This window comes from Scophthalmus maximus, chromosome 4, assembly GCF_022379125.1.
Source record: "Scophthalmus maximus strain ysfricsl-2021 chromosome 4, ASM2237912v1, whole genome shotgun sequence".
Taxonomy (NCBI): Eukaryota; Metazoa; Chordata; class Actinopteri; order Pleuronectiformes; family Scophthalmidae; genus Scophthalmus; species Scophthalmus maximus.
In genome coordinates this window covers 10994298-11007334 of record NC_061518.1, presented here as the reverse complement: position 1 = coordinate 11007334, position 13037 = coordinate 10994298, and the positions used below count along the sequence as shown (strand labels likewise).

Here is a 13037-nt window from a genome sequence, read left to right as displayed (position 1 = left end):
AGACAAATGGTCAAACGTATATTCTTTCTCGACCCTTCAAATGGAAATCATGCTGAGGAAGAATCCCAACCTTCAATTTTTATGTTCTCAGCTTTATCCTAAAATAGACTGAGGTGATGTCAGAAGGGTTCCCCTCTGTGTGTTCTGTGCTCCTCTGCCATCTGTCTCGCCAAATATATAAATCAGGGGCGGAAAGTCACTACAGTATCTGCATTCATGAAAGTACAATTTTGAGAACACTTGTATTTTGCTTGAATTGTCTCCATTTTCTTTTTCTCTACTTCACTGCATACCAAAGATATGCTCCACATGTTGACAGCTGCAGGTAGTTATAAGATGAAATGATACCGAAAAGAACCAAATATGCGCCCCCTTAGCATATTTCATATGTCTATGAGGTGTTTGTAGTTTCAGGAAAATTACATTTATCTTCAGAACATCATTGATGGTTAAAAAAAGTCCAAAAGATGGATACAAACACAAATTGAAGTATCTTTTTCCTTCTTTTCTTCCAACAAACATCTGACGAGCCCTCCGATTTTTTGTGTGGCCCTTTGGAAGGGACCTGACCCCTTGGCTTGGAACAACTGCACTAAAATACCCACATGTATACAAACTAGATAAAACTTGCTCCAACTCATCATGCTACAACAAAATGCTGCTTATACATTAATGCATTTTAGCCATTGTAAAAATGTCTACATTAATTGAATGTGATATATACTTATACAGATTAGTAATTTTTTGCAGAATGACGTATTTATTACATTGGATTTTTACTTTACTTTTTGCTGCTTATCCTTCTAGTAATACTCGTAGAATACTCATAGACTTTTACATTGTTGTATTGGTATTTTTTCTCACATGTAAAGGATGTAAATATTTCTTATACTTCTTTCTCTTGATACATAAAATAAACTGGGAATTTTTAAATTTTGAAATGTCCTCCACTATAGACTGCACTTTATTTGAGTGAAGATGAATGTGAACCATTGCTGGCTGTCACAGTTTTCTGCCTTTAAGGGAAAAAAAGATGCCAACTATGGATCCCACGTGCAGGGGAAGCACTATTCACATCTTTATTGCTCTGAGGCTTGTTTAGAGTGTATATTCATCTGTTGCCCACGCACACCCACTGTGCCTATCTGTAGCCCGGCGCTCCTGTCATCCTCCACTGCTGCTTGCTGTGTCGTGACAGTTCTCTGTTTCATCCACAGCTCTGCCGTCACCTTCTGCACCCCAGGAATTTCAATCTCATGTTCTCTTGTCTCCTCTCTCCACCTCCACCGGCAGCATCCCCAAAGCCTTCATCAGGTCTTTCCACAAGACGCTGGAGAGTCTTGAGCACCAGGGTGTTAGGAAATGTGCTCTTACTGATTGGGAAAGAAAAGAAAGATTGCCAGGTTTAAATTTGTGGATGGAAGTGTTGGTTAAGTTGGTAGATCAAACATAAACCCTTTCTCGACTCCACATACACTTGCAATGTTTTTTCTTTGAGATGTGATCTTGTGTTGAAGATGTAGTGAAATGTAGTGTGTAGGAGGCAGGGCAGGCAATTTCCTTAATTCTAGAGATGAGAACCAATTCAAAAGTTTAATGTTTATTTCCTTTGTAATCCTATTTCTGCCAGAGCTGGAATTAGCAGCCGGCCAGTAGAGGGCGCTAGTCCCGCCACCACTCTGGGAAGAATTACAAAGACCTTTTGTAAACTCCTTAGAAATATATAGAAGTATCTAAATATGAAAAAGGTAAATATTATAGTGACTGGGTAAAAAGTCAATACTACATTGAGACCATAGGAGGTTGTGTACTACAAACCACCACCCAGCAGGTGGCAGCAGAGGGATGCGTCCCTTGAAGCAGCGCATGCAGCAGGGTCGTGATCATACATCTGCAGCTGTCGACCTGAATTGATTGATTGATTTTCAAACCGTTTTTGTTACTTGAGTTTGTCCATTTTTGATGTTACCTAATTCTTCAACTGACCTACACTTTAGGTGGAAATTTTCTACTTCCTACTCCAGTATTAACAGCTGTAACTATCCATAACTTTTAAGAGTAGGATGTTTTTTTTTACATGAAAACACAAGCTTATAAAATATCTTGTTATTAAAGTTTGTTGTTGAAGGAGGCTAGTGACCCATTCTATTAACAGTGTCTGAGATGATCTGGCTCTACCAAGATTTTGATGTAAAAGAAGAACTAAAGAAAAATAATAAAGATAATATTAAGTGTAGCAGAACATTGTTTTACCTTCATATCACATATCCCTCAGATACATCTTTTTGGTTTATGAGTGGGTCGCAACCCCTGCTGGAAATCCTTGAACTAAATATGTATATATAGAGTAGTTAGAAATACGGGACCTCCACCTAAAGCTACTACATTATTCTGCTGATGTTGCATCAGTATTCATTTTGTTAGTATTTTTCTGTAGAACAACTAGTTTCTTCTTCCAATATTTGAGTATATCAGTCTGGTAATACTCATACATTAGTGCCCTTAAATAGGATTTGTAATGCTGGACTTATATTAAATCTAGTATAATAGTACTCTCCGAGTCTCAATACTCCACCGTGGAACAACTCTTGAATAAATATTTGTTGTCATAAATGTATGATTTGAACAAATAATGAAATACAAGCTTCTGAAAAATGTATACCAGACAGGAGTATGTTTGTTTTATATACACATTTATATCATTATATACACTGTACAGAGTTCAAAAAAATAAATGGTCGATATTTAACATTGTGCACTCCACGGATGTGTGACTACAAAGAGGAAAGGGAGTGAAAGAAGGGGCGGAGTCATACCAAGGACAGACAGATATCAACATCCCCTGTAAATACTGATTCTTTTTTTTTTCTTCTTTTTTTTTTCATACAGGACACTTCACAATCATTTATACAGTATATAAACTAAAATGTTGCTGGTTAACCTCTCTTTTTTGTCAAGCAGAATGCCCCGAATCAGAAATACAAGCTTGTCCACTAAAATGTACCAATGTTTGGCCAGTGAAGAGTGTAAGAAAGATGGTTCAAGCTCCCTTTCTTAAAACATACCAAACCCTGACTGATGTTCAAGCAATATTAAAGGTGCATTGCTCGAAGTGACTTTCACTAAGCCTTTGGAATGTTATGCTTTATCAACAGCACTGAAAATCATGCCTTGGTTAAACACACGGGGCCATCAGCGCAGACAGATGACTGTGTTCCTGGCTATTTTGGGATGCTCCAATGTTCTGCTCTGACCTGAGATGTAGCTAACTGTGATGCAAAGATGTGATGATTATCTCCTGTCTCACCTTTTCTTCCCTCCCCCCTCCCTGACACTTGGAGGGGGAGCGCATATGGTGAAGAATAGGGCGTGGCAGGGCTTATAAGGCACACACAGAACACTTTGTGCCAGAAAGCATGTGTGCACAACAGGGGTGTTTAGGGGGGAAGGTCAGCTGCGATGTTATGGACCCACCCTTCATTTTTTGGCCTCGGTGAATCACATCGGACCAGATAGAAAGCACAGATAGGACAAAATGTCGGTATCTGCTTCTGTCTGAACTCAAAATCTGGTGTATGGCGATCAAAGAAAACAGGTTCTTAACTAGGGTTGTTGAAAAAGCTGGTTTAAGACATTTTTCATTTATACCTTCATTCTGAGCGCGTGTAACAGATTTTTCCTAAAACCAAATGTCTTTTTCAGCCAGACATGAGGATATAGTGACCCTGCTATGAAGAGAGGTTTGTTCCAGCGTTGTCATCAACAAGTGCAGTGATTCTTAAAGAACTGACATCTTTAAAAAAAACAAAAAAACTTATTTCTTTGTACATCTGAATTGTTCAACACAGAATAAAAACGGTAAACAATGTTGTTCTGCATTAAACTGACAAAGTAGAACTCAGTGCAGATTGTGACACAGAGGGACTCACAACACAAACTAAAATTCAAATATTGACACTCACTCACCCACCCACCCACCCACCCACCCACCCACCCACCCACACACACACACACACACACACACACACACACACACACACACACACACACACACACACACACACACACACACACACACACACACACACACACACACACACACACACACACACACACACACACACACACACACACACACACACACACACACACACACAAACAGTGGAATGTTAAATGCTTTTCTGACAGTTTTGTCTTTCATTTGTTTCCATTCATCCTCTTAACACGTGTCAATTTGAGACTTAGGGGAGGTCACATTCAGGCAGTGAAGCAAACACCATGAAGAGAGGTGTTGCTCAACAAAAAGATGAAAATTATAAATTAACACAAAACCAGCTCTAATATCATCCATGGACTCATAGTGCTCTATGACGATGGAGACATTTAATCTTTAATCTGATTTCTCAACCCATTATAATTAGTAACCCTGAGCAAAGTCATTTACTGACACAAAATTGCACACAACATTGAGTTTTCATTCTTAACCTTGAAATAGCTGTCCAAAGAAAAACAAAAACAAAAGCTAAGATCCACTCTCCAGCTTTCTACTTCTGACTGCCATGTCAAAAGTACCCTGGTTACCCAGGGTAGATGATGTCGTGAGCTGTTTTCACCATAAAAACAATTTAATTTGCAGGGTTTGTGGATTATCTGTTAAATCAGAACATTGCATCTGCAACGACAAGTTGCAATTGAGTTTATCAAGAGCCATTTTAAATCTAATGAGCACCACAGTGAAATCCTTTAGATTTCCTTTGTCTTAGGGGGTGACAGCAGTGATGTCTGCCTGGTTTAATACCAGGGGCACATTCAAAAATAATCTGTTATTTTGGAGTCACATGTTGTGACCTCCCCACGTCTTCAGCGAAAATCAACACCCCAAATTCGAACAATAGCTTATTTTCGCCAGCGTCATCAAGGGCAATGCAATTTGTTTCCTAATATCTTTCATTTAGCTGTGCAAGTCCAAACACACACACACACACACACACACACACACACAGATTACACACACATTACACACACACATACCACACACACACACACATACCACACATACCACACACACACACACACACACACAAACACACATTACACACACAAATACACACACAAACACACACACACACACACACACACACACACACACACACACAGACATTACACACACACAGACACACACAAATACACACACACACACAGACACACAGACATTACACACACACAGACACACACAAACACACACACACACACACACACACACACACACACACACACACACACACACACACACACACACACACACACACACACACACACACACACACACACACACACACACACACACACACACACACACACACACACACACACATTTACGGAAGCTGGCTTTTTGCTTATTTTCAGTCTGGAAGAACAAGTTGATTTTCTACGTTTTTTTTAAATCCAAAAATTAAAACACGACATTAATCACTTTACTCTTTTTTCCTGTCCATCGGGTTTTCTTTTCCAAGAAAATAGGGAAAAATGTATTGTCTTTTTTTGACACTTGCCCTACTGGACCAATGATAAATAATCACGTTCACATCCTTTTTTTTTTCTTCTTCATTTGGGGTTACAGCACATCACCCACAGCACGCACAGACGACGAAGGGTTCCAGCCAAGGGAGAATTATTACAGTGGTGCCAGAGAAAGAGTGAAAAGTGAAAAAAGATCAAACACTGATTGAGTGACAGGTTCCAGTTCCAGTCCAATTCCATTTCAAATACAGACCATCACTCCTCCGTTGCCTGTGTTGGTTTTTCCTGATTTTTCAGGCGTTTTGAGGACGTGGTGAGAGGACTCGAACAAAGAGGCGTGGTGAGAGGACTCGAACAAAGAGGCGTGGTGAGAGGACTCGAACAAAGAGGCGTGGTGAGAGGACTCGAACAAAGAGGCGAGGAGCAGAGTGGAAGATTCCTCACTGCAACACCAGATGTAGGTGGTACATGGGTTGCACAGGTCAGCGCCATCCACACCATTTTTGGTTGGTAGTATACATGGGTGGCAAGAGGTAGGCTGCTGGTCTGATGGTTAACACTCAGAATGTTTGATATGGTGGAGGAAAGACCAATCTTCAAAAGAAGAAAACAAATCTCATAGAAAGAGGGGAACGGGGAGGAGGTGCTTTCGGACATCAAAGACATTTTCTAGTTCAGACAAATGGATTAAAGGGGGTCAGGTGGGATTCAGACTTTGACAAGGGTGAAATGTAAGGGTGGCGTCACAAGGACGGAGGGCAGGGGATATATCAAAGAGGCCTGAGAACAAAGAGATGACAGACAGTTTTCTACAGTCCATGACTGCAGTTAGGGAGTCGGGGGGCATGTGCTGAGGGCAGGGGCTTCGTGGCTGATGCCGAATTCTAAGGGGAGAAAACACTGTCGGCAGGTTTGGTCGACGGGTCCCTCAGGCCTTGAGAGCGTGCCACTGAGCCACAGTCGTACGGGGATGACCCATCATGTCTTTCCAGTGCTTTACCTCTGCAGGGCCACTTTTCCATGAAAGATAAATCTGTGAGGAAAAGAAAGTCAGTGTAGCTAATGTAATATCACACAGAGACAAATGTTATTTGTAGAAAGCCTTCCCCCCAAAAAAGAGGGGTATTAAGTCGAAAAAAAGAAAGGAAAAGAAGCCGACTGTGAGTCTTACGTCTAGCCCTGCTTTCACCGCTAAGCCTGCCACGACACTCAGAATTTAATTCAAATCCAGGGTGGAAAAAAGCCATTAGGGGAAGAGATTTCACTTGCTGAACTATTCTGAGAAAGGATCCTGCTGACACTAATGAAGATCAGACATTGAGTCTTGAAGTAATTCTCATGTACAAAGAAAGTACAGATTTGTACATGTCACAGGAAATACTGTTCACATTCTCTGTGGCCAGTCTCTAATGATGAGGTATAATAGGCAACGTATTATGTGAAGGCGGATTATATACTGTGTGTGGTTAGGAGGGCAACAAGTCCAGCAGCTAGTGTGTAACAGACAGCATAGTAGTAGACATTTTTCTGAAGAACTGAAGAACGATTTTTAAATTGAGGTTTGGGGTCTTTCCAGTATTATTAAATTATGAACATTTTAGAGCTCTATTCTCCAGTATATTGTATATCAGTACTTCATAGAGCAGTGGGTATTTCGTTGTAAATAAACAGTCAGCATGCACAAAGGACCTATACCTGGTTAGAGCTGATATATAAATCAGCAATGGCATTAAAATCAATACTTGAAATTTTATTTTACAAAAGTCTGTAAATTCCTAATAATTCCTTCAGAAGTTTCCTGAAAAGATGAACGTAGCTGTAGCCGAAGCAGAGACAGCGTTAAGATGGTACCCTTCAAACCGAATTCATTCCAATTAATTGTCAAAAGATGGTTCAAGTTTTCTCTGCCGCCGAACATAGTTTCTTGTGTGCAGCGGGAGGTGATGGCCACTTGCCAAGAGCTTCAGCCGCTGTTGCATTTACAAGACAAGAGGTTATGACATGTCCTCTGAGCAGCAACTCTACAATGCTAGCGTTGGCCGTGTGGTTATCACAAAAAAGGTACATATAACTGATAGTTAGACTAGACTAGATTAGCTGAATATGCAAACATAGGTCTCAAATATAAATTGATGATGAGTGAAAGAGTTCGTTCTTTTTAACAGCCAGTTTACACATGAATTGGTAACATTGACATTGACCAATACGTTGGCATGCCTTGAAATTTGGACTTGCCAATCTTCTCGGGGTAATGGATGTGAAGAGGAATAAGCAGAGATCAATCATATGTGAAAATTTCCAAGTAAAAAGCTGTCAATAATACCATGTGCACTGTATTAAAGAGGATATTTCAGCTGCGGTTCGGAGAGAATTTGCCACACTGCATCTGCATGTGCCTGCATATCATGCTTAATGGTCACGGCTGTAGGTCTTGATAGATCCAACCAGTTCGCACACAAAGGATCACTATTTTCAATTCTTCTCATTTGTTGTATATTTATTGATTTACAGGGCAGAAGATTGGTCTGCCTGTTCCAGCAGGGGTCAGTAGAGACTGGCTAAGTGATCAGCTGCTGATGGTCCATCACAGGGTCAGAAAAACACAGAAGAAGAAGAAGAAGAAGAAGAAGAAGAAGAAGAAGAGGGAAGGAAGGAGATACCTTTCCAATGACATCATTGCGACTGAGTCTGTCCTTGTCCATGACGGTTATAATTATGGTGGTCTCCCTCAGCACGTGGGCGGGCACATCGAAGGGGAAGGACTCGTTGAACACGGGGTTCAGACAGCGCTTCATTACCACCGTCTTCTTCTTCTCCACGCGCTTGTCCTTGTTCATCAACCACACTTTTACATAGGGGTCTGTGGAGAGGGAAATATGCGTATGTTTGTACGTTGGTCACGATGTTGACTCCTTTTTTTTTCCCATACTTAAATGCAATGTTAGTTAGTTTGTTTGTATAATGGATTTAATGTGTATTTTCTAGTCACAAATCACATTTTGTCAGTTTTATGTCGGAGCAGCAGAAACGTAGAAAGGGCAACATTAAAAGGAGATGGGAGATGAAGGAGCATCTTTACCAGAAGTGCCTCCAATGTCCATGGCTTTGAGGTTTCGGGCTTTGATGATGCTCACAGTGATGGTGTTGGCTGTGGGGTTGTAGCACAGAGACACCAGCAGGTCCCCTCGACTCCCCTAGAGAAATCATACAGCTTGCTTACTTTTTATTCCCTTTTCACAGTGTTCTCCCTTCAGTTGCTTACTGTGTATCTGTGTTTCTTCCTCTGGCTTTCTATGTTCTCCCCATCTACCTGTCAGTCTCTCCATATTCCCCTCCATCCCTTCTCCCACCATTGCACTCCCACATTGCCCCCGGGAGCATCACAGCAGCCAGGAATGACATCACCCGCTACATTCTGTCCCACCGTCCTCCCCCTCCCCGTTCCTCTTCTTTCCTCTGACTCCATCTGTCCTTCCCTCCCCCCCTTTCCCTCTCACTCACGCTGCCATCGCTACATGGTTTCAGCTCCTTCCAGAAAGTCTGCATGTTGGCCAGGTCCAGCTTGTTGAGGGGGATGGACACCTCTCCTATGGGGTCATTCCTGCTGAAGCGGTCGTAGTCGAGAACCTGCAGATATAGAGTCCTCTGGACAACCTTGTCATAGGGGAACCCTGAGAAAAGAAATGGACACAGGACAGTCCCAAAAGGTCACATTGGAGCACATAGAGAAAAAAGAGCTTAAGATTGCCAGCATGTGCTTTGGACATTGTTAAGTTAACGTTTAAGGTTCTCGGAAAGCCTCCTCCATCAAACCTTCAAACAGGAAGGTCTCATTCCAGTGGGGGTTTAGATTCTTCCTCTTCACTTTGGTCTCCAGTTTGTGCTTCTTGTCTGGCAGCAGGTAGAGTTTGACAAACGGATCAGAGGTGCCGGAAAAGTCCTTAGCTGGCAATTCCTGGCCCTTGAGGATTTTGACAGTGAGGGTGGAGTCCTGGAAACTGTATCCAACACTGAACTGAATACGACCCAGCTTCTCACACACTGGGCCCTCGTGGTCGTCTTCCTCAGAACCTGGAGACAACTGAGAGAACCAGGAGAAAGAGAAGACAAATCTTATTTTTCTTTTATTTCATTCTCAGTCGTTTGATGTGTTTTTTGCTATATTGCAAAAGAAGCACATACATCTTGTATGAGATTAATATTAGTTTGTTTTCATGAGTCCCTATATCCTGTGAGGAGACAAACGATTCTTCCATTCAATGAACATCTCTTATCCAGGAATAAAATAAATTTCTTTTGAATTCATCATTTCGTCATTCATTGTGTCATGAAGTGAATCAGAAAAGAACATACTCACTTTATTGAAGGTTGCGGTTTCTGGTGCTCTTGAATTTTACTGCACTAAACTGTCACATCACTAACAACATAGACTAAGACGATACAATCAAGAGTACCACAAAGTACAGCCTCCAAAAGGATCTCATTAATTATTGAGAAAACTTTAAATCAAGCTACACTTACTGACTTCTCTCGCAGAGGGAGTTTGCCCTATTGCATGGATCTTAGCACCTCTGTCCATCCATTTTGACTTACTGTAAATGTGTCCAGTCCAGTGCTGCGTATACTGTATAGTGCAATACGTTCATTGTCTGATATTTCATCTGAGTATCCAAATTCGGGAAAAAAACCCCACAATCCCACTACGCAACATGTTTCATGTTATAGATGTGATAAATCCCTGTTATCGGACAATACATCTTTCTGTGAAGACTCCTAATGATGATGATTCATAGGTGTCTGAAATCTTAATTTTCTGCTCACTACCAACTAAATGACTGAGGGTCTGCTCTATAACAGGGAGTGGTGAATGATGAATGAGCAGCACTAGGAGTCATCAGACTCATAGAAGGTCTGAGCGAGTACAGTTCCATAGCAACTGAGCAAACTCAAACTGTTGAAATGGACAAAGTGATATGGTTGATACAGTCTCCACAAAAACGGAACATTTGAGCTTTCACGGACGTGGCGTTTATTGCAGCACTGGTGTACTTGACTCCATTTGTTTTAACCAAGTGTGTGGACACAATGTAGTTCCATAAGAATTGCACTGCTGTTATCAGACCACAGGGTCAAGCTGGACCATGTTCAGAGCATGTTCACGCACGGCAGAGATAAAAACCTTTCAGGGGAGCTGACAGGTGGTTTTACATGTCACAGTAGCTGGGAAAAACCTGGACTCCAATCCACAGGGGGCACTAACTCTGCACCTGCACATAAATAACGCTGCTCCTTACTCGTAAAATGTAGCATGATGTTATATCACATGGGCGTCGCCTGGTGGGCGACAAGGGCACGAAGTGTCCATACAGTAACTGTGCAGAGGCAGATAATCCGCTGCTCTCTGACTGATGGTGCCGTGGCCTGGAGGGAGTGAGGGAGGGAAAGAACTCCAGTTTTGCTATCTGATGGGGGGGAAAGCTAGGGGCATCACTCAAGGAGCGGTCCCAGAAATGTAATATCCAATTCCATACTCTCCCACACATTTCTGATGGTGCTGCTCAAGCTCATTCTCCATGCTGAATATGATCACTTTTCATTATGCAGTCCTCCACCCAACAGCTGGCCTAAATTGCTTTCCCCCATTTTCTGCATTTGGTCACTGTCTTTTTCTCCTCTCTTCTCATTCAATTCTTAACTTCTCCACTCTAAGCCCCCCAACCCTGAAATCCAAACAACCCATGAGCACGTCTGTACAACAGTTTAAAGCATGAATGCAATGACATTCTACATTTTGTTATGAAGGAATATATGCTTTATATGTGCTTTATTTGTTTAAGGATAAAAAACAGAGTGAGGACAAGGCTGGCGATATTCCATTGTTTTTTATCACTGCGAACAAATCCACTGAAAGGAGCAAAACCAGCAGTGAATTGATTCTGTCGAGCAAAAGCTTGCTACAGATCACTCCTCTACCTTCAATGTTGTCAGGAAAATATTAAAAACTTACAAATGAGCCACACGTCTCCCTAGCTAATTTGTTCATCCATAACAGGTGACGTGAAGATGGACTCACACATTGTCCTGCTGCAGAAAATACAGCCCACAAAATGACACAGCTGAAAATAGTCCCCAACAAATGCACTTTAACTCCACAATTCCCAAGTGCTTTAGTAAATTGTTTGGCAAATTTTTGAAAATAATAGTACTGTACCTAAATATTTAGGTCCACTGTAAGAATGGTTGGGTTAGGTGGGTGCAAGCCCGTCCATACACTGTAGACCTGGGAAGTCAAAAAGTGTTCAGAGGCCGACTAACACATAGCTGGTTTTGGTCTTTTGTTGGCAATAATGAAAAATAAAAATATTGCAGCCTTATCCTTCAAGAAGTAGAGCGCATATAAACCTCTGCAGAACTGTGGATGTGTGATGACAGAGGAGTAAAGACACCTTCACACCACACTACCCATGAGCATCTCACAAAATGAAAGCAGTGTCAGAGTACGTCCGGATAAAAGCCATGTGATGCTGACAGGACCCCCACCCATCCACCCCCAACACCCTTATCACCTGACACGCTTGAGAGGGTTGGATGTATGTATGCCGTACACTCAGACATTCAATGCCATTTCACAGCATCCCTTTTTCTACAGTGTGTGGAATCAAGTATGCATACGCTGCCATTGCTTTTCCTACAGTAGCACGAGTGGCTCAACAGTGCCGGATGGGTATTTTCAGCATGAAACAGAGTTGTGTAATATATAGACGCCTTTGGCAAAACTGCCCGGAATGAGTATTATCATTAAGCACCACCACTGTGAATTCCTCAGACACACCATGAGACCCACATAATTACACAGTGCTCATACCCATCTCTGCCATGGTCTCACAGCACCCACAGCACTGTGTGTTCTTTCACAGCTAATTACCGAACCTCGCTGAATAAGGCATGTGTCCCCTCCCCTCCCGGTGTCTCACTTCAGGGTGATGATTACTGCGTGTTTCTGGTAGCTGAGATACGTGGCAAAACCCGACTGTGACGCTCTACAGGTGGGTGAGCTGTGTGGGATGAAGACGGTACTTTTTGAGTGACGGAAGACTAAGGAGTAGGAATCTCCTCACACTGGACTTTGCTCGGTCGAACTGAAGTGTGTAGGCTTTCTTTTCCTTTCTTCTCTAGAACCAACAAAGTGTATCATATACTTTGGGTGTTCGACCCAAAGTATATGACCCAAAGTATATGACCTCTAATAAAAATACCTCATACAAAATGCTTTTGAAGGATAACTCTGGTTTATCACAACTCTAGTTATTATTTTGGTAATTTTCTGGCAAGCAAGTAGGTCAAAATTAAACCAGGAACTCATTCTGTAAAAAGCAATAGATTTTTTTGCAGCGGACAGATTTGGAAATTATTTTTAACTCTTATTTTTTCTCTTCCAATTTAGCTTGGCTGACTTGGAGGATCGCTTACAACCCACATGTCTGACTGCTCAAGTTTCTCACCCTAGCTGGCTTCTT

General features: G+C 41.8%; 1 protein-coding gene across 3 annotated transcripts in view; it reads right to left on the bottom strand.

Annotated features, from left to right (window-relative positions):
• Nucleotides 1–5294: 5294 nt before the first annotated feature.
• Nucleotides 5295–13037, bottom strand: part of syt7b (synaptotagmin VIIb) — an 80318-nt gene continuing 72575 nt past the window's right edge. For all 3 annotated transcript variants that reach the window (XM_035627687.2, XM_035627686.2, XM_035627688.2), the window contains 5 exons: nucleotides 9334–9601; nucleotides 9022–9191; nucleotides 8600–8714; nucleotides 8181–8380; nucleotides 5295–6553 (listed from right to left, as the gene is read on the bottom strand). In XM_035627687.2, the coding sequence (XP_035483580.1) occupies nucleotides 6449–6553; nucleotides 8181–8380; nucleotides 8600–8714; nucleotides 9022–9191; nucleotides 9334–9601 (858 nt within the window). In that variant the 3' untranslated portion in view covers nucleotides 5295–6448. The remainder of the gene's footprint in view (nucleotides 6554–8180; nucleotides 8381–8599; nucleotides 8715–9021; nucleotides 9192–9333; nucleotides 9602–13037) is intronic.